General features: G+C 36.5%; 1 protein-coding gene across 6 annotated transcripts in view; it reads right to left on the reverse strand.

Annotated features, from left to right (window-relative positions):
* Positions 1-2,406: 2,406 nt before the first annotated feature.
* The window catches only part of PTPN4 (protein tyrosine phosphatase, non-receptor type 4 (megakaryocyte)), a 120,466-nt gene continuing 97,042 nt past the window's right edge, over positions 2,407-25,830 (reverse strand). For 3 of the 6 annotated variants that reach the window (XM_014939629.1, XM_014939647.1, XM_014939639.1), the window contains 11 exons: positions 24,874-24,957; positions 24,732-24,788; positions 23,202-23,358; positions 21,537-21,703; positions 20,043-20,133; positions 19,896-19,957; positions 18,974-19,120; positions 16,548-16,676; positions 14,906-15,054; positions 11,521-11,656; positions 2,407-9,112 (listed from right to left, as the gene is read on the reverse strand). In XM_014939629.1, coding sequence (XP_014795115.1) covers positions 9,026-9,112; positions 11,521-11,656; positions 14,906-15,054; positions 16,548-16,676; positions 18,974-19,120; positions 19,896-19,957; positions 20,043-20,133; positions 21,537-21,703; positions 23,202-23,358; positions 24,732-24,788; positions 24,874-24,957 — 1,266 coding nt within the window. In that variant the 3' untranslated portion in view covers positions 2,407-9,025. Of the gene's footprint in view, positions 9,113-11,520; positions 11,657-14,905; positions 15,055-16,547; positions 16,677-17,276; positions 17,396-18,973; positions 19,121-19,895; positions 19,958-20,042; positions 20,134-21,536; positions 21,704-23,201; positions 23,359-24,731; positions 24,789-24,873; positions 24,958-25,830 lie in introns of all 6 variants that reach the window. The other 3 variants (XR_001411683.1, XR_001411684.1, XM_014939658.1) reach the window with 2 other exon arrangements.

Raw genomic sequence — 25,830 nt, forward strand, 5'->3', positions numbered from 1 at the left:
ACACACGACACAAGAGGGGCGAGCGGGAAGCCGGTAACGAAGCGGCGCTTGGATTTGAGCCTCCGGGGGTGGGTTTTCAACTTATTCTACAAAATTTCTGGAGTTCTGGCCGTCGGGGAGGGTCAGTTCCCCTCAGGGGTTCCCCCCGCGGCGCCGCGCTGAGCCCTCGGCGGGGCGGCGGGAAAGAGGCGCCTGAGGCAAACGCGCTCCAAAACCATTCGGTTTGGAAGAAAAATATCATCCCCCTGAACGCTGCCTGACGGGATGAGCGTAGCCGTGTACTCAAGTACAGCAGAACCAGCCACATTAACCTGTTGGGGTTAACAAACACCGGAATAACACAGCCGGGAGAGGCTGCGGTGACAAAAACGCAGCTGGGAATGGAAAACCCCTCAGGAATACAAGCGCAGTCAATGCCTCTGATCCACATCTTTACACTTTTTCTTATTCATTCCTCCAGTCTGCGGGGAAAAGCCCCCCTCACCGGCATCCCCCCTTACCGCCTCGCTGGGGGATCATCAGTATTTGTGCTGAAGCTGATATTTGACATCTCCAAAGAGATAACCTCACCCATGACAACATCCACTCTTGCGTGCAAAGCCTCCTGCCAGCTATCAGAGACACCGCTCCAGGCTCCTTCAGAATCCCAGGAAAAGGGGGGAATCCGGCCTGTCTGACAGCCCGAGAAAAGGGGAGACTTTGGCTGCTTCTTGGCCCAGTTTTTGCTAACATTTCCCACCCTCGGCCATGAAACCCTCCTGCTGAGAGAACACGTCACTCACCTGCCAGGCAGAGGAACCCAAGTAATGAAACACCCCTCCAGACACCGATATGGCAAAATCAGCTCCACTGCCCCAATATACATCGCGTTACCTTAATGTCATTTGCTGAAATAAGGAAAAAAAACCAAAAAGGCAAAAAAAAGGCTGCCAGGTAATTGCCCAGTAATTTCTGACAAAGCAACAGGCTGATTTTGATCTTAAACGCCAGTTAATTTAGCCTTCCCTGTGCTGGCAACAGACCAAAGGAACAAGGCAACCTTGGGGAAAAGTGGGATTCGGGTTCATGCCTGGTTATTTTTTCAGGAACACAAGTCACAAAATGGGGGAATTTACATAGTTTTTATCAGGGGCTATGCTCGCTCCCGCTAGTCTGTCATTAAATACATGTGGGAGCTTCCAATGCAGTTCCCAGAGGAAATGTACAAAATCTTGTAACATTTAAGGAGAGAGCAAAAAATATCTTGGGAGGTTTTCAGATTAATTCTCTGTGCAGATCAACCAACTGATTGTCTGCATAACAAGGATGCTTAGATGCTGAGGTTTTAGTGGAGATCTTGGTCACAAATGGCAGTCTCCTTGCTACTAAGTCTAAAACAATTTACATTTTCCTATTTTAGACAAAACATTCTGGAGAATAAATTACCCAATTCTTAGAGGTTGAGCCTAAACTTTCTGCCCATCTTCAACTGATTCCTCAAATTGAGCTGCTTTTCATTTTGTCACCTACAAGCTTCCTTGTTACCACCAAGAACGCTGCTATTTCTAGCTTCCTTTCTGTAGCTTCAGTGACACAAACATTTTTGCTCCTTTTTGCTCTTTCTGCTTCACACCAGCCTCTTGCTACTCCTCATGTAATTACAGCCTACTCCTTCCTCACTGTTTGCTACTCAGATACAGTCCAAGCCCATGAAACTGGTAGCTGTGACTTGCCTTCTATCCAGTTTTCCTATTCCAGATTAAACAAATTTCTTCCTACTCTCCTACTTTTGTTTCTCTCCTTGAATGTTTTTCCCCGTAGTTTATCCTTTTGTACTTCAAATCCAAACACCTTGTCCTCACTTTAAAGTCCTAAATTAATCAGTCAAATTAAGAACATATGGGTCTCCTCTTAGACTCTTGTCCCTCCTGAGATTTTTGTCTTGCCTCCCGAGTCCTTTCATCCTCTTTTCCTACTTTTGCTTTGAACATCTCTTCACTTTTTGGCAGGAAATATTTAATCACAAGCTTCCATCTGGAATTCTTGTTCTCCACATTGATATTCCTCTCGTGCTCAGTTTTATGATCAGACTATAATCTCTATTGAACACTGTCTCCAAAACACTCACTGTATAAAAAAAAAAACACCAAAGAGTTGTTCTTCCATTGCAGCCAAATCTGCAGTATGTATTTTCCAAACAAAAAACAAAACCGAAAACTACCTTTGGCTGATACTGTCATGCTTCTTTTGTAGCCAAGCAATTTTAGCAACCTCTTCTAGTGCTCAATCCATAGGGCTGTATTTATGGCATAAAGCACCCAAAAACAAAACGCAAGATAAACATGATCTGGAATCAGAAGAGTAATAAAAGTAGCAGTGCAAAACCACGTGTACAGTAGCAAGAAAATAGCAAAAAAAATTTTAAACTTTAAATTACTAAAGCACATCTTTATTTTGCAATTAAACAATTAAGATCCACAAGTAAACTATATATATATTTTCAAGTCTGTACCTAGACAACTATTTGTCAACTGAAATTAAATATATCCACAAAATATGCATAACAGCATTTTTTCACATAATAGAATGAAATTTTACTTAAGACTAAAACAAGACTTGTTAAATGTTAATTAGCATATTTATCCTGGGAACTGCTGGTTTTCGGTAGAAGTTAGTGTATCATTTTAATGGCAAGAAATTTCATTTTATCAAAATGAGGACAAATACATAAGGCCCTTTAAAGCATACAGTAGCTGCAGTGACAAAAGCTGAAGTTATTTTCACATTGTCCAGTGTTGACCAATTTCAAGTTTCCATCATTTTCAATCAACCACCCCCCGGCTGTTGAGCCAAGACGTTGCATTTAGGTTTTCTGTTGTTTTGTTTGTTGTTTTGTTTTTATTTTTTTTTTCTCCCCTTCATGTGCTTTTAAACAAATTTATAGGCAAAAGTCTACTTATGGGAAGAACCTTCCCATCCCTCCAACAATAATAAAGATACACAAGAGTTAGTCTAAACAACAAAAGAGCTATTCAACTCCGAGATGATTTACTTCACACTTGCAGTCCATCATTCAGCAGTATGAAACTGAGATGAAATTTGACAACTGAAAGCCACAGCTGGAAATGCAAATTAATTACCAGAAGTAACTAGCAAAAAAATATTGCCACCATCTGATTGTTAATAATGATCTAAATAATATCTTTCCCTTTGTATTTACACATAGTATAGCACCTGTTACAGAAAAACCCCAAACCTTACACAAACAGCCCCGCCAAATTGACTGGTTAAAATGGGATTGCTGGTAAACAAATCAAACCAAATGGAAAACAAATCCGGATAAAATAAAACCTTTGTTTTCTTACCTTAATTTTCCTGTAAAAATTATTAAGGGTTGTTACTGTGGTGCCCCAACGTACTGAGATAATTGCACTGGATCGTTTATAGTCTAGTCTTTGTGGATATATTCTAGTTAAAGAAAACAGCTTAATGTAAACTGTTTAACCCTTTCACTCGCATCTCAGGCCCCTGGCCTGGGAGTAAAAGGGTGACAACTTCTTTAAACTTCGTTGTGCATTATCTTTAGTTATCAAAATTCAAATAAGTTAAGTAAAAAAAAAATATACTGATTTCCAGGTAATTGATCTAATGTTAAAAATAATGCTTAGCAGAAAGATTTACAGTAAACATAGCTAATTTGCAGCTAGCTGAGAGAGATCACAGAGAGAAATTTGAGTACCCTGTAGTTTCTATTTGCACCTTTTTTTTAATGCAAGCTTTATATTCTTTTTAAGACAGAAAAATTAAGATGATAGCATTATTAATATCTTCAGAATAGCTATTTTCTGAAAGTCCATCAGAAACACATGCACAATAAACCAGAAATGGTTGGAACAATAGAAAGCATTCGTACCAGGGTGTAATCCTAATCATCTCTGTACAGAAACCCATTGAGCATCTCTCTCCAAACCCAATTTATTGTGTCCAATAGTTCAGTCAGTAGTAAGCATGAGATAAAGTGCTACTATTTAAACATCAAAACATTTTGAAAAAAAAAAAATAAAATCACCCTTTAAAATGTGTAAGCTTGCTAAATACGAAATAAACACAACCCACAAATTGTCAGCCAGTCTGTGAAACTCATGGTGCAGCAGGCTAGAACGAAAGATATTTTGGTGGCTTTTTTTAAAAAGAAAAAAAAAAGAGGCTACTGGTTCAAAGAAATAAAAAATTCCATATTTTTAAAATTAAAATGTCAGCATTTTTTTTAAAAAGTGACTTGTCTCAAATTTTTACCATTGAGCTCCCAATGAACAAAACATGCCCAAGCCAACAGCCAGAGCTTACAGCTTATGCACCAGTTGAAAACGTGTAGCTGGAGAAGCCCTATGAACTGGGAAGATGCACACTTGTGGCAGCAACCAGCACAGAGATAAAATCCCGTGGTAACAACCCGGCCTCCTTTGCTAGACTGCTAAACCAATTAAAAAAAATAAAATAACAGCAGTTTCAGTTTATAACTGCAGTGGGACACCAGAGACTGGACAGAACAGTTACACTGGAACAAACGAACCATTTTTCCCCTTGCAACAGCTTCCCAATCACCACTAATTATAATCCCTGCAATTCCACGCAAGATCCACGTCTAATCAATGAATATGTTTTCACCAGATTTTGATACTGGATCCTCGCACTAAAAGTAGCAACGGAAAAGAGACTTCTGAGTCTCAAGACAGAAGGTGGGCACTTAAATTAGCAAATACACCCAGTCAACCGGAGACCTGAGATGTGAGCTACAAAAAGACTACAAATGACTTTTAAGGGCCCTATTTCTGTACTTTGTGGAAGATCAAATAACACAAAATTTGAATTTGAACCATAACCCAATCCCTCCCTTTATCCTCAGGGCTGAGGGTCTCAAATATTGCCAGCAGAGCGGCTCTACAGTCAAAACTACAGCGTACGGACCGGAAAACCTGCTTTCGCTTGCAAATGGGTGGATCTGTAGAGTTTTTCAGGCGCATGCTAACTCCCTGAGCCATCAGACATCGCCCACACACCTGCACACACACTGCAGAAGCATAAAAATATCACGTAATCCAGCTCCACAGCATACCTGGAGCTCCAGCATCTCCATCCCAGACCTTCCCTCCTTCCCCATCTCCCTGGGCAGCGCAGCCTCAGCGGGGCCGCTGCGTTTTTCGCCCTTCCACGGGTACCACGACGCTTTTTGGAAGGTCTCCAGGGAAAGCTGCCGGCTACACGGGTTCCATAACAAACTCCTCGTGTTCCTCAATCTCCCAACTGCTTTCTCACCCTTTCTCTAATAGATGGGGTGCCAGACTGTAACGAGATATTCTGGAGGTGTTACCACTTTACCTATATGGGACGTGAGCTTTCAAGATTTAACAGAGAAATGTGGAAGAAACGTCAGCTAGCAGTAAACGTAGAGAGAAGGAAAAATATCAAGCTTTCTCTTTTTCATCACTGGGAGAGAATATATAAAAATAAAATGCATAAAAACAGTATTTTGCTGCTTAAGACTTGCAAGTTATTTAAAATACTAACTGCTTCCAAATTCAGAATAAATGAATTCTTCATCTCTCAATTATCTGATATATCTAAAGCAGTATTTCTCAAAGTGGATTGGCTGACAATCTGTAGGTGGTTTATTAAACAATACCTGCATCTTATTTCATATTTAGCAAAAAGAAAAAAAAAAAAAGGCCCCAAAACACTCAAAGCCTCCACCAGAGCCCCATGTCTTTCTACTTAAAACAAAATATAAAACAACCTTCAAATCCACTTTAAAGAAGAGATGGTAGTGGTAGTTTTCAATCCGAACCTAAAAGGAAAACCAAAGTCTTAACATTATACATTGGCACAAAATTCTCATAATATTGCTCTTATTTACAATGAAAACTTTTTTTTTTTTCTTTTAAAACTGGATTTGTATCATGGAAGTGTTACAAACATACTCTTTCTCACACCCAGCCAACATTTTTTTCCTAATCAAATGGTATGAAAATAATTATTCATAAAATCCAACAGTCGTAACACCAATCACATATAGGTCTATAGGTCATTATGTCTGAAAGATACATTCATGTTTTGTACAGCATGAAACATACAAAAACTTCTTTAAAAAACTCTTAAGGATGATACAGATCTTCATAACCCAAAGTAAAATATTTAGCAGTTTCGCTTTTTTTTTTTTTTTGGCCGTATAAAAATATTTTAAAGGCCATTTATACCACAACAGGTAGAAACACTTTAAGGAATGATTTATGGTGCAGAAAGGCTTCAATGCTGTTCTCTCTCCCAATCAGTTTTTGGTTACCACTATCCTGGCTTTGGAGAAGCCAAAAAGCCACTGAGTTGCTGATGGCCAATTATCTAAGAATAGGTACTTTGTTCCAGTTTTTTTTTCCCAGTGCAACCAGTTAATACACTACAAATCAGCTTAAGTCAGTGCAGAGGAAGATTCTGAAGAGACCTATTATTCTTGCCTGCGTTTGTAATCAAAACAGTTAACGACAGACAACCAATAAATATCCCACACTTAATTGTGGTATAAATGGGTCTTTTGAACTCAAACTGCTTTGGCAACTTTACATTAGAATAGTTAAATATGTGACATACCAGCACTATAAGTTGCTATAAACTCCGTTTCTGATTTCCCTCAGAAAAAAAAAGGGGCAAATACTATTTTCATTTACAATTTGACTATGAAGAAAATTTATTTCAACATAATGGATAAATTATTTTAATTTTTAGACAGTAAGTGCTGAGTTTAAAATAACTTTCCAACTAGCCAGCATCTCAGCTAATAATCTCATCATGTCAAAGTTAAAGCTTATACTTTCCTAAAGAAGAATTTTCTTTGTTGCAAATGGCTTAAAATAAATCTGAGATTAAAGCTACCTTATTACTCTTTTTTTCAGTTTATCAGATCCAGAGATTCTTGAGAGATTCATTTTTCACTGAGGGATAACATTGATTTAAGCATCAAATCTAGAAATATAAGTAACTGGGCCACAGGCCACCTAATACTATTTTGTTTTCTAAAAATATTTAAAACTCTATCTTCCATTTGGCATTGTGGTTCACGTTTATTACTAAGTCCTAAACCAGGATTTCACTTTGCCTGAATCCCTTTTCACTTAATAGTTCATAGCTGATCTCTTTCAAATGTCCACAGAACACAGTATATTATATAATATAATTCTTCAATAGTTAAAAATTATTTAGCGTAGAACTTTTCATTTTAATTCTATGCTCTATATAGCTTACAACAAAATTTTCTGGATAAACATTTTCAGGAAACCAATACAATAAATTAAAACTTTTAAATAGAGGGCACAAAGTTGCGTTGTCACAGGGCAGTCAAAGAAGTGACTGATTTTTTTCTTACAGTATATTACACTGGACACCTTGCTTCTGACTTGGTTTCTCCTATACTGGAAAAATATTTAAAAACTGGGACATTTACATATCTTTAGAATGAGCTCAGATACTGTATCAAACAGACATTTCTTACAAATCTTCTACCTACTAAAATAAGAAGCAACCCATACCAACTGGAACAATTTTGCACAAGCATAACAGAAGGTGACTGGGGTCATTATGGAACTAAAATAAAGTTCTGGGACAACTTCATAGTGTTCTCCTCCCTCCCCCCACAAACAATTAAAAAAAAAAAAGTAATAGAAGGCAGACCTGTACGAACATGGCTTGAAATCAACTATGAGGACTTAAGAAGTAATTGGTTAGCAGATAATGGAATTAAATCACATCTGATTGTAAGTTCAACTTAATTATCAGTGCTATTAAAGAGTTATGTCCTAATCGAGTAAGACAGCTATTCTCAGTAAAAGGATAAAACGAAGTATCAGCTTCTAATGACCTACCAGCATTTCATAGTAAGCTGCTAGTAAGTTACTAGTTGGAAGGAATGAAGGAATGTGTCAGATTTTTCACATAATTACAATACAGCAGCATACAATGCTCATTCATTAAGTTGGCAGAGGTGCTTTTGCTACCGAGAACAGCACTCAGGTACTTGTGTGAGGAAACGAGGGAACGGTATCTCCATGACCCCTTGCGGTAACACATTCCAAGCACCAAGGGCCGTTTTTAAACATCTGAACCCATTGAGATAAATATGACAGGACAATACCACCCCCACAGGATCATGAGTGCCTTTCACTGGATGTACGCTGTAAGTCTCAAGGCACTTAAGGGGTTAAGACAGAATGCATGCACTAGTTCCCATCATGTAATCTTTAAGTCACACGAATCAGAATACACCAGTGTATGACACACAAGCTGTGTCAAAGAAACGCTGTTTATTTATTTTACTCTTTTTTTTTTTTAATTTTTTTTTTTATTATTGTTATTGTTATTATTTTGTACAAGATGCTGGTAAGTGGGCGTTATGCAGCTACCGCTGGGTTAACACAGACGCCAGCTTTCCTCTAACCACCAGCTGGTCTCTAGAAAGGGTGTAGGACAAAGTGTGCTGCATCAGTAGGCAGTGTGTCTCTATCTAGTATCGGCAATATTGCTAATGTTGTAAAAAACAAAACAGTGAGAGAGTCTGTACATAGTAAATAAACCTAGCACTGGAAAAAGACCATGGCTTAGTGTGTTTTTTTCATTTGTTTTTCGTTTTAAGAGACATGGGTGTAAAACAGAGTGAAATAATTCCAAGCCTTGTTTGTAGCAATTCAACCAGAAGCGCAGAATATGGCACTACAATGAAATATCGTAGATTACCCTGAACACAATTAGTTCTTTCAGTTTATGGTTTGTTCGGAGCAAAGCACGAAAATAAAGTCTTCAAACAGATGAAAGTTAGAAGAGTTTCAGAGACTGATTTTGTTTCAACGTAAAGTGCAACAGTGCTGAAGTTTTCAAAGTCCTTTGTCAATTCTTTGCTGTACTTCACTATTGTTTCCTGCAAGCAGTATTATGGCACAAAGAATGCTGCCAGTTCGTGAGAGAGGACAGGGTTCCTCCATTGATATCCTAGGGGTTTAGCTCTTTACTTATGCAGTGACGGTTGTAAAGGTTTAATAAATCCTTCTTCATACACCTTCAAAATAGCTTCACATACAAATCTGTATTGACTCTGAAAAGGAAAGTAGATTCAGTAAATTGAAAAGAAACGTAATCAAACCATGGCATTTGGACGCAGAAAAGGCCTCTTAAGATTTTCCCATCCCCTTGACAAGCCAAGAACTGTGCTTCAAAGTCAGTTTAGGAAATACAAAACAACAAGAACTTTACATTAGAACATCTTGTTCCTCAACAGAAGAATGGGATGAATGGCACTTTGAAATACATCCCGAAAGTCATACCCACAAAACTGGTACTCTTATTACAACATCACCTATTTAGTCATTTTCTGCTCTTCAGTTCATTGCTGAAGTTTCACTGACCTGAGAGGTTTCCACGCACTTGGATTTAGTAGCTATAGTTTAAAGCACTTTTTCATACTTAATGTTAGTTATGGCATGTCACTGGCACTTCCCTCTCAGAATTTGATGAAAAAGAAAATTCTTTCACATTTTAAAAAGCCAGAACTCCAGTTTCTCAACATTATACACCGACTCTGCAATCTATTCAAGTCTAGCACCTGCCTACATAGAGGCCTCTAATATTTTGTTTTAAACAAGTAAAGGCTAAAAATGCCAACAGTAATCAAATTAGAATATAATGCAAATAAAATGAAATCAAAGAACTGCTTTGTAAAGCATCACAACTGACACTGAATAGTGGATAATGGTGAATATGCTGGTCAGAAAGCTGGTCTTCTGTGTCGTGGAATATCCCTCTCTATGCAGTAACTGGTGACGTCGGATCTTAAATGGGGACAGTAACAGGTTTAGTAATAGAATCATTATTTAGTGCGTTGTTGCACGTATATTAAAATAGTTACATTTATACACATTTGTGTAAAATACTTATTTTGCCTGCAGCGTGTCCTGAAGGAGACTGAACTCTGCTCTCCCACAGGGACAGCAGACACCCCTGCACGGGGCCATCTTGTGGACACTGAGTGAATCTTCAGGAGACACAAAATCGGGCAGAGTGCCCCAAAGGAGAAATTATAACAGCTAATGTTTATGACATTTTACAAACCCCACACTTCTAGTCTTTTATTATCCCTTCTCCCTCTGATGCAATAAAAACATGCCTTTCACTGAAGGTTGAAAATTCTGGTTTCTCTTCCACCTTTACTAATAGAACTTTCTTCCTCTCTATTCATACTGCGTAGTCATCACAAACACCAAAGGGCATCCTTTATTATGTTTCAATCTATCATCATGTTCCTCATGTTCCTGTGCTAGCTGAATAATACGTTTTTTTTAAGTAGAACATGAATACTGGACAGCAGCACTGAATGACAGATGACCTAGAAATGGAGGCGAATATATACTTTTTGTCAGTCTGAATACCATCTGAAGAACACAAAAGGTTTATTCAGATTTGATTAGAGGATCAGCAGCAGGGACATTAAAATTACTACAATGACTAACTGCCTTCAGGTAACTGTGGGGGAGATTTGATACTGGATCTAATGCCTTTTCTCCTTCAAAATACTTTAAGTGCTATATACCACAAGTAAAACTATACAACCAATTACTAATTAAAAAAAAATAAAAAACCTGGAATTTGTCAAAGCTTGGGACAACCAAGAGTCCAAACCTTTTTTTTTTTTTTAAAGACAGCATAACTCAGTGTTTTGACCCTCTTTACTTATTTTCCAAAAATGTAAACACAAACTGTTCTCACAGATATGCAACACCTGACTGATACAAATAAAAGGTTTCTGAATGTTCAAAAACTTTTACAATTCTGAAATGTAATACATTCAAGCAACATCACAAATATCTCAAAAAAACCCCCCCAATGTTATAGATTCAAGAAAAATTCTAGCATCTTAAGATACATCAAATGTGAAGAGAGCATCAAAAGAATCCTGGTAGCAAGTTATTTTTTTAGACTAAATATACTTAAAATTACTTTGATATATCCTTGCAGCAGATTTAATTACACTGATTTTTAAAAAAATAATATTTCTCTGATTATTTCTTTTTAATTGAGTCACCACAGGGCAGAGTTAAGGCTTGCTTTCATAATGACTAAGGCAACAAAATCACTGAATTGCATCACAGAATTGCATGTCTTGGATCTTTCTGTGCTTACCTTTTATACTACTCCCATTCTTAACACCTAGAACTGCTTTCTCCACTGAGTAGTTTTTACAGTACTGAAAACTGGCCCTTTTTGACATTAATTGCCAGGTATCCCTGAAACAGCTGTTGCTTTTTTCAAGCTTTCTTTTTAGAAATTTAAGGAATTGCTCCTTTCCTTAGCAACTTACTCCAGTTTGAAGCCAAGGCTGCAGCTACACCGAGTAATGGTGACTCTTTGCCATATGATTAACAGCAGGCATATTAAAAATCCATCTAATGATGTGACTAGATAATAAATTATTCTTCTGCAACACTGAACAGGAAGTGTGATACTCACAGGTGTTTGGATCATCATGGCTCTTTGATCTCTCATGGTTCTTACAATATCTAATGGATAAACAGGCTGATTGCACTCAATGAGACACATCGCCGTCTCCATAGTGATAAGAACTCCTGTCCGTCCAATCCCAGCACTGAAAAAAACAGCAAAAGACCTCAAATGAAAAAAGGAAATAAAGTGTCTGGAATATAGTTCAGACTTAAAGACCATCCTTCTCAAGCAGTCTCACGATCGATCGTTATGATTCCCATCCTATTAAGGACAGGGGTTAAGAGAGATTGTGTCCGAGTCACTGGAAGCCTCCACCCTGCCTAAACAGAGCAAAAAACAATCAGTGCAGACTTGGTGGTCCTTTGAAGAGGGACTGTCTTAACCCAGCCATTCACTTGAGCAGAATCTACAAACATATAGTTATTCAGGCCATATTATAAATCACACTAATATCTAGACGATAGCCAAACACAGAGATACCCAGCATACACTGTGCATTTTGTACCAATTTGAGCATTGCTGAAATGACCGTTACTTGAACGTTGGGCTCATCTGATAAAAACTTGTTTATGTTCTTGAAGTGATCCATACCTTCATATTTCAGAATAAGGAATAGAACAATTACAAGAAACCTTTGGAGGATGACAATAATGATAATTTTCTTAGTATTAAAAAATACAAGAGAGATGTAACTTGTGTAGATTGAAAAGGAATATGTAACAGCAATCCCTTTCAAGACAAGGAAGAACCATAACACACATATCTTTAGATTTGTTTTATTTTTAAGCTAAAGATGATTGAAAATGTTGCCATTCCAAGATGCATCGGCCTTGTTTTACATGTACATACACTTTTCCACAAGTAGCAATCCTCAAAAACTGAGTATTTCACCTTGAACATGATAACCAGTTTCAAATTCAAATACATTGAAGAAAATTATGCTGCACTTTTGAAACAGAAAACCAATGATTCTCCATATTTGAATTCAGGACCAAATCCGTATTTTCAAATCCCAGCATTATCTCAACTCATGCAACTAGTATTTCAATCAATAAATGAAACTGTTTGCTTCTAAATTATTTAATATAAACATTCCAAACTTTGAAACGTACTTGTTCTGATTTTGAAGCATAGCTTCAAGTTAAACCTGGCCAAACAACTACTTTAAATCTTTGTCCAGAAGGTGGCATTAAAGCTACTATATATTTCAGTGATGTCATGAGAATTTTATGACAAGATGTAAACGTGCTGGTTATATAAAATTATTCAACAGCATTTTGTATTTCTAGAATTTATACTTGTAGCATTTATATGCAGAATGCTTTATCAAAACCAAACAGGAACAGTATCTGTCAAAGAACCTAATGGCTCATTTTACAACTTCAAAAGATTCAGAGAAGGGCATCAACAATGACAGAAAGTGTGATAGTTTCCATATGATAGATATCAGGTAGGCCAGGATTCTTCAGCCTGGAAAAAGGAATCATTGACTGATAGAGGGGAACATCGAGACAGGACATGAAAATCACAAAGAGCACAGACAGGACAGGGTGGCTCACCATCTCATCTAGACCAAGAATTAGAAACTGTTCGACTAAAATAGTAGGAGCTTTGTAAAAATAAAAATGAACACATGAAGACAAACTTGGAAACATGTTTTAAGTAGTTTAATGTAACAAAAAACCCTATCCAATTTCTTAAGGGTTTTGTTGCTTTATAATCTGTGTTTTTTGTTTTTAAATTATCGTTGTACAAAAGTCTGCTCTACTGGCTACTTGGATTCTCCATGCTAAAGCTGGTGGCTTAGTTTTGCAAACAAATTTTATCGTGTTGTTGCACTAATGCCCTGTCCTATTCAATCGAACAGACGTTAAAAATAGTGTGCACGCACCATATGGAGGAACCCCTCGGCTACTCCAGCTTGTCTCACGAGTGGAATTTGGTTATACTTCCCAACAGCCACCAAGTTTGGCAAATTAAGTAAGTTATGTTGAACTGTGACATTCCCCCTCTTTTCTTCTGTGAAGCATAAAGCTGTTATAAATGTTGGTTTTGAAACGATGAGTGTGGAGCTGAACTGATGCCTCATTGAGATGAAAGGAACTGTTCATACTCTCCAAACTTGTTTCAGTGCCTCTGCAGACTTACACACTTTATATTGTAAAAGTTGTATTTGTCTTTTATATTTTCCCTATTTGTTCACAACCACATCAACCAAAAGTATATCAAAAAGTTGAGGAACAGTATCATTTAAGACAGCGGCATTCTGGTACTGGTTTCCCTAGTTAATAAGATTCACCCTGACCAGCATGAAGCAGAAGAGAGAGCAAAACCAATTAAATACAATTTCTGATACACAAAGTGTTAAGGAGAGAAAATGTTTTTCTTTGATCTTCTTCAGTAAATGTCTAGTTTACTTGTAAATTATATAGTTTTTAAATTGATTTTATCCCTTAAACCTCTCAGCTTCTCTCTGAAACAGGAATGATGCACATCTGACTCAGGAACACTGACTGTCTGGGGAGTATTCAGGAATTTAGAGGTCAAATTTTATTCACAGGAGAGCTCACCGAGAATAGGTATAGCACACGTTCATTTGAAGAGCATTGTTATAGTTTACTAACCAGGTATTTTAAAGGATTAAGATTTTGAAATTTATCATAGGAATGTAGAATGCTATTAAAAACTATTGCATAAGAAAAACACATTTCACGTGTACATGAAAACACGAATTACAAAGTTATTTTAATTCATGCCAAAAGTAAATTGTTGAGAAAAATGTGTCATCTTAATGTATCACAGAATCACAGAATCTTCTAGGTTGGAAGGGACCTTAAAGATCATCTTGTCCAACCGTCAACCTAATTTTGACAAAAATAAACACCCACACAACAAACAAAAAGCAACACCATCACTAAACCATAACTCCCCGTATGTATCAATATATCATGTAGCCTAAGACTGCAGACTTGAGAGAACATGTCTTTTCTTTGATCATTACATATATCACCCACTTTTTCAGCTATAGATTATTTATACAGCTATCATGGAGTTTTGTAGGATAGTCACCATGAGGAAAAGTTTCCTAATTATCTTTTGCCATTTTCCTTAATTATTATATAGCCTGTTAGCACAAGCATTTAAACTGTAAACAAAAAACCTCAAAAACAACAAAACCCCTGCACAGATCAATGCATGTAGATACTCAAACTTTTGCCTATTGAAATGTGATCACCATTTTAAGTAATTGTTTCATTTAAATGTTGAGTTCTCCTGTCATCCCCAAAGCAGATACAATTAAATGTTTATTTCAACCACAAAGCACAGAAAATCTATTTGATGCTAAGTAAATTCAGTGTGATGATTTAATACAGCTGGAAAAAATGGATACCTGCAGTGAACAACAACAGGTTCTTCTCTGCCAGCCCTCTTCTTTCGCACAAGACACACGAAGTCTAGGAAATCGCTGGAATCATCAGGAACCCCATGATCAGGCCATGCTATGTACTGGATTTGAGTTAGTTGTCGGCTTTCCTCTTTCTAATCAGAAACATGAAGTTTATTTAAGGATAATTCAGGTCACATTAAAGAAAAAAAAAGGAAAAAAAAAGACAAAAATAATAAAATTTAAAAAAAAAAAAATATCAACAGTACATTTACAGCAACTTGTACCTGTAATAAAAGTGCCTTTAGGCAACTACCAGCACTTTATTAGTGTTAATCATTGCTCATCTTGGATTTTATAATTACTTCTTTTTTCTTAGAAACAAAAAAGGCAATGTATGTTTACACCTTTAAGAGGTTAAAAAAAATTACACTCCATGTAATAGCAAACAGCTCAAGGATACCAATGATCTACCTGAACACCAGATGTACAAGAAGGTGGTCAAATTTTTAGCAAACAAATTTAACAGAGAGGAGTAGTATCTTACTATGAAATGACAGAACTGAGTTAAATGGGAGAGGCAGGACTTTCAGAGATGAAAGCTCTCCTTCAAGCTCTGTGTGAACAGCAGCTTTGTTCTGGCTTTACCTGCACCTCTTAATTTTATCCAGCGTACTATACATAAGATGCAGAATGCCTTTGTTCTCCACTGACTCCTGTCCCTTGCTCTAACATCACAAACATCTGCCTCTGGTTAGTGGAGTGGACAGGCCCTACAATCAGTGTAAAAACAGCATTTTAAAGAACAGGAGTTAACACACTTTAAATAACCTCTAGGCATGGAATCATTCACAGAGGTTCCACTGCTGATAACAAATGAGCAATTGTCTCAGAAGGGCACAGGGAAGGAATTTTAACTGCAAATCGACTAAAAGGCAGCTCTATAAAACTGACATCTCATCTGGTAACCCAAGAAGTGAGAAATGAGTACGGGAACTAAATTCTAGATACTCATTTCCAAACACTTCTGAGATTGAAATACTGCCTGGGGAGGCTCTGAAAACTGCTCGTGTCCTGAAAAATCACACAATGCATGTTCAAGAAGGTCCTTGTTTATGTATAGTCACCAATCCCAATTCATCTTTCTCTCAGCAGGATTTATCTTCCATCTAATTGCGCATATTCTCCACGATGGAATTATTAAGAACTGTTTGCCTCTACAAAGACAGATTTTCAGTTGTAATAATGAAATTATTACATTTCAGAATCTCATGTTTTGAAAACATCAAGGGAATAACAAGTTTCTCAACTTCTTTAATTTTTTTTTTTCCTTTGGCCAGGGCCTGAAAGACACCCTTAAAGACCTTTAAGATATCTTTTATGTAATTTAAAACCAAATAATAAGATTATGGAAACTGAATCTTTGTGATATTTTGCTAGTGAAAGGTTTGTTATCTAAGAGCAGAATTCATACTAGGTATGTACATGGCAATATGAGTATTTTTCTAACAGCTTCTAGAAATAAACAGTTCCATTAATGTGACTACGCCACCAAGATGAAAAGAGAGTCTGATTAAGTAAGTTTTAGCTAGTCTGTGAGAATTTGAATTCCGCAGATTAATACTTAAAATACATATTATTATTTTACCTCCAGATTAGTCAATGTCATTTCTCGAAAGACATAAGCAGGATTTCCTTCTTCTGAATGGCAGGTAATCTGGAAATTCCCATAGGATGAGCTTCCTGATGGCTCTGGCCAGTACTGGTGGCATTTAACCTACAGTCAAGACATTTTTAAAGATGCCTGTGTTTAAATTCACAGAGTATTATTTTCATTGTCTCTAGTTCCTTATACCTTTCTTCATTAAGGACGATCATTTTGTAATCACTATTAATTTACTTACCCAATAGACTGTGTTACCTAATTATTGTTTATAAAATAAGGTATCGCAGAGGTTTCCTGGTTCTCTTTTCAAGAGGACACATGCACCAGCTCTTGAGATTAATTTAACTGAAGATAGATGCCTCTAATTGTCATTACAATTTTTAAAAAGTGTATCTATAAATATTCCATACTAACACTTGAGTGACAAAGATGCTGCTTTAGAAACATTTCTGACCTCCAAAATGCTGATCTCAAAGCAGATTTATATGGGAAAGGAAGAAATAAAAAAAAAAAAAAAGGCAATAAGCAACACAAAAGTTGCTAAACTAATGCAGAAATTAGGGGGATGCAGATGGTGGATTTGTAAGACTCTTGATCAAGTCATCAAACGTGAATGAAAACTTCAAACGCTAAGATTTTCAGATATATTGCTTAAAGGCCAAATTACAGAGGTCATTTCAGCTCAAGTGTACTTTTGTTTTTCCAACCCACCTGGCGATTCTTTAAGAGCAGCCAGATTTGCAGACTTCCTGCTCCACTGAGACATCCCGGCATGCAGTGGGATAGCGATGTCGGTAGCCTCATGATCAGCTTTAGAGCAGGGAGTCTGCCTATGGGTATAAGACAAATTAGTCCTTTTATTTCATTATTTAGCAGCTCTCCAAAGAACTCCACAAATATGGTTATTGAAGGGGTGGGGGAACCTCAGAGAACTGCTATTGCAAGTCTGTTCTTAGCAGATCTGCAAAGAAAACTCAAATTAAAAGGGCACTTGTACTGAAATTCCCTCTAATCATGCTTATTTGGGAGCAGGCAGCATCATGCTAATATTGAGTCACTGAAAAATGGTTTAAAAATGCTGCAACTGCCCTTCAATTATTTTAATTATATTTAGAGGCCTGGCCTCCCAGCAATATATGGTTATTATAAAGTTAGAATATATACAGACAGCTGAACTACAGTCCGAGTTGACCAGAACACCCACAACCTACTATAAATCCACCTTCAAAAGAAATCCTGATTGTGGAGAAATTTCACTGAACTATTATTCCTAACTTTCATTTCTGTCCACACACTCATCCAGCCAGTGCTACTGTGAATGCTCCACATTCTATAAACCTATAAACCCAGTATCTCTGGAATTACACCGTGTGAATGACCAGATCTGATTGTTCTGCCTGTCTCCAAAGGACAAAGCTGCAAAACAAACAAAGCCATACAGGAGAAACCGTAGCTTAAAAAAACAACCAACCAAACCACAAAATACACTTGAGACCTTTCACAGCACGATACACAATTATTTGTAGTAATTTATAACTACTTTATTACTAGTAGACTATTTTTACATGATTTTGTATGGAAATGATTTAGAGGACAAAGATTCTTCCATATGATTAAACAAATGTTTATAGCTACAGAAGAACATTTTGTGAAAAATTTTGGATTTCAAGTTTATCAAGGATTCTCTTATAGACAACCAGCCGGGCATGGGATCTTAACACTACAAAGCTGTGTTAGGCTGCCTTAAAAAAATTAATCTCTCTACATATCAAAGAACTAATCTACAAAAAACTCATGAAACTTCTTGGAGTTCCTTCATTTGAAGTTTAGAAAAAAAATCCTATGAAGATAAATTTGAGTTGCTTTTTACTTTGGAAAAAAAAAAATCAAAAGAAAGAAGCCTAAAAGTATTTTAAGGAATACGTGAAGACTTCAGTGTATTTCAGAACACAGTTTAAATATTAGCTACTTTAACAATATCAGAAAGTTTAAAATGTAACAGTCATCACTGCAACAGTACTAGGAACACAATGACCTCATTAAAAAAAAAGTCATAGAATAGTTTGGGTTGGAAGGGACCCTTATCAAGTCAAACCGTCCTGCAATGAGCAGGAACATCTTCAATTAGATCAGGTTGCTCAGAGCCCCATCCAGCACAACCTTGAATGTTTCCAGGGATGGAGCATCTACCACCTCTCTGGGCAACCTATTCCAGCATTTCACCATCCTCGTTGTAAAAACATGTCTTTCCTTTATCTAGTCTGAATCTACCCTTGTCTAGTTTAAAACCATTACCCATTGTCATATTATATGTCATAACAGTATATTCCTCTAATCTTGTAAAGGCTAATCACCAACAGATGTTTAGAGGATTATGCAAGCAGTACTTAAGGAAATCTTTTACTTACTCTGCCCCGTTCAACCTGTGTCGTTAACATTACAACCATAGACGAGCCTTGTTCCCAAGTCATCTGCCAAAAATCAGGACAAGTGTTCGGTAGTGGACCTTGACAAGCGATGTACTGGTTTATTATTGTGGAAGAAGGGATTTCCATCTAAGAGAAGACAAAGTCATTATTTAATTCCTAATTTAAATCAGGCATCAGAGATTGAGTGTTTAGTCACTAATACATTTAACAAGCATCAACTACATTAATTCTATTTACTATAAGTTAATAGATATAGAATGGCACAGATAACAATTCTTCAAAGTGTTTTACACGCAAAATTATTACGAAGACCTAAGTATACTTCACGTATTAACTGACAGCTATGGAGTCGCCATAATCAAGATTAACGGCTGAAAAAAGAAGTGATAGACCAGTTGGCAAATAATTCACGTGCAAACGTTTCACGCTCTGTGAGTTTCTGACACTGGCTTTTAGAATAATGATCTTGGAATTTAATTTAATCTCTGTTTTTCCTTTCCGAAAGTAAAAATAAGCAGCTGCAATTTTGTTGTTAGTGATGGGGGGGAGCAGAATGACAGGGGAGAAGATGTTACAGAAAGTGCTGCCAGATTAAACTTCACTGATGTTGAACACTACTACCACATTAGTAAGCAGAAAAGAAAATTTAATTCCTCTGGTAGGAGGGTAGCTTCTCTTAGCATTTTTTCTTTTTCTTGCTTTGATTTCTAAAAATACCTGCCACAAAACATTAGCAAAAAAGTATACTTACAGTCAATTTCAAACCATCTGCCTACAGGTTTATGAGCCATTCCAGTCTGAACTAGATATATGAAAATGCTATTTTTTTGTAATCAACTTCTCCATTAAAAAACTGCAAAATTACTTACTGTCAGAAGCTCTTTTCAAAAGTACTACTCACATTTATATAATTTGCATTGATGTAATCTTCATTACTTTTTAAAATAACCCGTGTAGCATCATCTGAAAAAAATTTTAGAAAGATGTTACTTATTTACTAACCACAGTAAAACACTTTTAGAACACATACACAAACACACATACTTACAAGGCGAAATGTCTCTGTATCTATTTTTGGAAATGTTTTGAGGTAATCTGGCACAAGACATTGTCATTCCAGGCTTCTTCCTATACAATTGCTAAAAGACAAAACTGATGGTCAGACCATAATCGATGCAAAAGACCCATTATTATATTATTTGCCTAGAGGCATTTTTTAGAACAAAGTACTGAGCAACAGTAACTTCAATAGACATGAAAATACTTCTCCAAAGAAAGCATCATCAATTTAGTTATGCTGTGGAATCACTGAAAATAATCAAGACCTCATCACAATTTGTTTAAAGACAAACTGAACATTAAACTTCAAGCTTCCATAAGGATACTGATCCAGAGAAAAGACAATATTGAACACTGGTGAGGCAACTGACTGACATTCCCCACCATGATTTGGGGCAAGCAGGTTATACTGTCTACAATCTACCTACATTGCAGTTGTTTCAATTTTATTTTTTTTCTGGGTGTCCCTCTGTATTTCAATAACTAGAGCAAGTCTTGGGCTACCTTGTGCTTTTGCTGCACAAAATCCCCTTTGAGGGGTTCCTGCCCTCTCATGCCTTGGCCAAGCACTGTCACAACCCTTGTGCAGCAACGCAACCATCCAGGTTCAATAAAAGGCACTTTAAAAACTTTTAACTATTGAACCTGCTGGGAAACTGAAAGTGTATGGTTAATTAGAGATTTTAAATAACTTTGAGAAAATCTTTTATTTCTATATATAAAAGTAAATTTTAGCAAAGTTCTTAAATAATAATATAGACATATATTTTATACATATATGTTGTAATACATAATGCTAGGTCTCCATTTGGTGAGGAACTCACAGAATTCACACTGCTGTGCTTTACAAGCCTACTGCTTCCTGCTTTAAGTCACTTGATCTCATGCTTAAGGGATGGAATATCATCAAGGCACAAGCAGAAGCAGCTCAGGACCCCACAGGAGGTGCACCGTTGCTTTGAAGTAAGTCATAACAAAAATTAAATATTTATAAAAGACATTGTTACATTAACCCTTAAGATTAGGGTTGTATTTTCCATTGGTAATTTTGCCTGCCTTCATTGAGACTGTCCATAAAATGTCAACAGTTCAGCTGTCATTCAGTTTCCACAGTAACTCGGATATGGAATGGAAGTCTGAGCACAGAACACATATTTTGGTTTACATTTTTCAGTCTTCATTTCTATGAAAGTATTTTATTAGTATAGGTCCCCGATAACCACAAAAAGCTGTAAGTAACCAAAAAAGGTATTTATAACAAACGATAGCAGATAACCAGTATTGGGTTTATTCTATGCCATAAGTTCGCAGATACAACACAGGATTGGATTTTTTTTAATGTTTATTTTGAGAGTGTAAGACAATTGCTTTGCTAGAAGATGCTGACTCTACTGAAATTTCACTGAAATCTGCTCTGCTTAAAATAATTACTATGCCTAAAGACTTGGAACTTGCACACAGCTACAGGCGACACAGTACTCACATCAAACTGAGCCAAAACAGTTCCAGTGATGAGCCCCTCTGCCAGCTGAATCATGGATTCCCTCAGAGCGTTATCATCTTGATGGACACCATCAAGTGGAGATTTCTCAGGGATGTACTGGAAGTCAGGCTCACTCTCCAGCTTCTCTTCCACAACATCATAGACAGCTATAACATACAAAGGTACCAACACTCTCACTGAACATGCTGTTTGGCAAATAAAGTTAACTCTAAGTCATTTATTTAAAACAGCAGAAAAAACAAGTGTTTTTCCTGTAGAAAAATCCACATTTATGAACACACTGATTTTAGTCCCCATGAGCAAGGGCAAGTAGCCTCTACGCATTCTTACAGTCCATGACAAAACTATATTTTTGGTTTAATAGTATTTTTAAGCAAAAGCACATCACTGACTGCTAAAATTTATATATTATACCATACCTTGTCTGATGTAACTCCCGAATCTCAGATTCTCACATCATCATATGCCTCTCAAGTCACTATAGTTGCATTTACATTTTCACTTTTAATTCCCTTTGACCTGATTTTAGGCTTCAGTAATTAGGGCAAGATGTGTAGACCAACTGAGAAAATGGCATTAATATATGCCATTATAATGCTATCAATGTTGTATGCATGCCCTAACAATAAATAAACTGAAAATATGTATGTTCTACTACCCATAACAGAGACATATGCTGTTCAAAAGCCTGTCTTTAAATGATATTCCATGACCACGAAGGGGGAAACCGCCAACTCCTCACTTCCACAACTCAAATGTTTTTATCCAGAATACACAGATAATTAACACACAATGGGAAACTGTTTTAGTAAATTTGTAAACAAAGCTAACAATTTTATCTGAAAAAGAAAGTAAGCACACAAATGCTGCAAGAGAACTTAGACACAGAATGTGAGCACAAGTAAGTGGGGAGTGCAAATAAGTGAATAAAGGAAAAATTGTTTATGAGGTGGCTGAGGTACTCTCCTAAAGTAATTTCAATTATTCCGATTAAACATCATTATTTATCATTTTGCTTCTTCCTCTGCAACTGTATTATAATTGGGATGTGCAGCAGAATTAAATCCAGTGACCATCTGCTGGCAATGCTTCAACAGTGCATTTCATGACCATATTACACAAGCTGTTATTTAGACCACATTTTTAGCACTTTCTTGTATTAAGCTTCCTCGAGTAGAAACGTTACCAGTCGTTCTGGATGGTTTTAAAAACATAAGGAAGGGTTTTGCATATATCGACCTCCAGAGGCATCCGAACACGGGGTGTTTGGTGAGGGGTGGTTTGTTTATGCTTGGTTTTTGTTTTATTTAAGGGAATAACAGCAACACAGAAACTGCATTCGATACCCACATAGCTTTCTGGACATTCCTATCAATGAGAGCGAGAACAAAATTTATATTAGCTCTCTGTTAGAGATATGTGATCTCTGACTTTCCTATTGATTTCCAACACTTAGTTATGCACAGCTAATGGTATGTACAATACATTGTGTTGTTGCAATTCCTTTTCAAGCAAAGGACCTCTTTCTTACAAACATGTTAATCATTCCATTTCAGGACAGAAAATGGAGGTTAGAAAATGAAACCTAGGTGTGGATTTCTATTTTTTTATTTATTAAAGTCTTACTATGGACAAATCACTCACCATTGGGTCGAACTAGGAGCACAAGTTCCCCTGAGTGCCTCTCACAGCTAGCTTTAATAAACATAACAACTTGATCGTGGGTATGTTCTGCTATGTCCCTGCCGTTAATCAGTACAACCTGGTCCCCTTCATTCAAACGAGGGACACAGAGATCAGCCTGCAAGGGAAGAAAAAAAAATAACATCTGTAAAAGAAGTCATTTCCAATTTCTCACCTTAAAATAGCAACTCAAAGTAACTATACTTAGGGACTTGAATCCTAACAGCCTGGTTGCTATGGTTGCTCTATTGTGTTCAAATGATAAAATTGAAGAGTTACACAATACATAAGACAGCAGCATTCACGTGAACTAATCAATTTGCAGCTGGGAGGTGACTGTCATTGTAACATGTCTTTCAGCAGCTGTTACTCCACTCCTCTGGTTGAAGCAGAAAGCTCCTCTGTTTGAATCACATTTTGTCTGGGCAATTAAAAGGCAGGATGTTCTTATCTCTGAAGGGAAGGGAGTAACATGGCAGAGCCTTGTCCAAATCAATTTCACAGGCTGAAATGCCTCAGGTGTGAAACACTCTTGTCATTACAGTTGCAATAAGACAAGGACTGATGACAACATACAAAACTCAGTAATCCCAGAGAGGGGAATCAGGTAATAAAGATCATTATTATAATCATAGTCTAAGCACCATTGCAAAAAAGAGCGAGCACATGCCACGACCAAATATCTTCTCCTTAGAGAGTGGATGTCTAAATCATTCAGCCAAAATTATTTAGGTTAATAATTATTTCAGAGAGAATAATTAATAGGGACAAGAACAATGTTCTTGGCAAACATTTTAGTAGTTTCAAATAGTCAAAAAAAAAAAAAAAAAAAAAGAAAAAAGGAAGCTGTACTTCTTAAATGTTAGCAAATCACTCTACTCTCAAAGGTATAAACAGAGCTGACTCCGATCAGCTGAATACCAGGTCAGTATTTTTGGCAATCAACTGACAAAATATTGTGCCTGGTTTGAAGACACTATTGATAGTCGCTAAACACCAGTAACAACAGACAATCAGACCTGATGAATGATTCATGATGTCTGATTTTAATCTAAACCTTGCCTTTATTCAGCTACATCTGTCACTAAAATAAGAGAGATTTGCTACTTTAGTTATTTTTAACATCCTAAAAGACACTTCCAATATATAATTTATGTGAATTTAAATGAATGCCTATATTTAAAAAAAAGTCATAAAGCAAATGTATTTTTAGGATAACACAGCTCAAGAAACAGCACATACTGAACATCTGTAACCCTGTGATTTTCAGGAACTAAATTTTATTGCAGTAAGAAAAAATATTTTTGAGGATTGAAAAACTTTTAAAATCTGTAGCCCCATTAAATTCTTAACACACGTAATTTGCTTTGTTAGGATAATGTTATAACACAAACTAATTTTCATAGGCAACTATGAAATAATTTACAGCTTTGAATACATACTTCAAGATACACAGATATTGCTACCAAGTTTGTTTTATTGATAACTTACAGGTGTTCCTGGAGCTACCCTGGATACTATTACCGGCATCTTCTGATCATATCCACCCTTCAAAAACAAATTAAATTAGTAATAACTCACAAACGTCAGAAAATAATCTTAATAGACGTGAAGGGAATAAATGTACTGTTACCTTTACATTGAAGCCAAACCTTCCATTTTCATCTGGTTTCATTCTGATCATAACAAGATTGTCATGAGGGACACCGCCGTTGGGCTAGTAAACAAAAATTATATTATATTAATGTATATTTTGTTCATAGTTAAGACTTTGAGGATATTGTATGTAATGAGTTTGTGGTTTTCCTCATCAAGTAATTACTTCTAGACACTTGAGAAAAACATCAAGTAATTGTGCAAATAATGCAAGTCTTATCTTGAGTTTTGCATAGAAGAGAAAAGTTACACATTTAAAAGTTTTGGACATAAATAAGTTAAAAGTGTGTTCTGTCAAAGCAAGCTCAAAGGAAGAAATAGTATTAGAAAAGACTAATTGCCTTCAAGCAGTCTTAAGAAAAACAGTTTACTAAATAGAAACTTCTCAAATTTGTTTTAATTAAGACCACAGTGAAAAGCCTGCAGTAAGAACGTAACACAATGAAAAATAAGATAACTGAAGGTATACGTTTTGTTTCCTTTCATGGCAATATGCCAGTAGTAAGCAAGGACAAGTTCAGCAACAAAATCTTGGTTCCATATCCCCTATTCCACTTCCAGTGTAGCGGAGTATGAGGTGTGACATGTGCTTTGCACTGATCAAGCTCTGCCAGTTTTAGCTATTTTCTTTCTAGTTTCACTCTGATCACAGCAACGCTGTTAAAGGAACTACCAATAAACTGGAGAATGCCAGGTACTTCTTTAATTTGGAAAAATCAACTTAGTTGATTAGTTAGTGCCATTGAAGTGATTTTTAGTTTGTTCCCACCAGCATTTATTTCACAGACTGCATTAGTTACTATTTGTATGGTTTCTATGGTGAGGATTTGAAGTGTTATTAAAGAAATTTGTTTCAAGGAAGTTTTCAATGTTACTAATTACAGCCAGAACATAAGGCTCATGTTCAGAAAGGAAGAAAACAAAAAAAAACTTA

This window comes from Calidris pugnax, unplaced genomic scaffold (assembly GCF_001431845.1).
Source record: "Calidris pugnax isolate Ruff unplaced genomic scaffold, ASM143184v1 scaffold21, whole genome shotgun sequence".
NCBI lineage: Eukaryota > Metazoa > Chordata > Aves > Charadriiformes > Scolopacidae > Calidris > Calidris pugnax.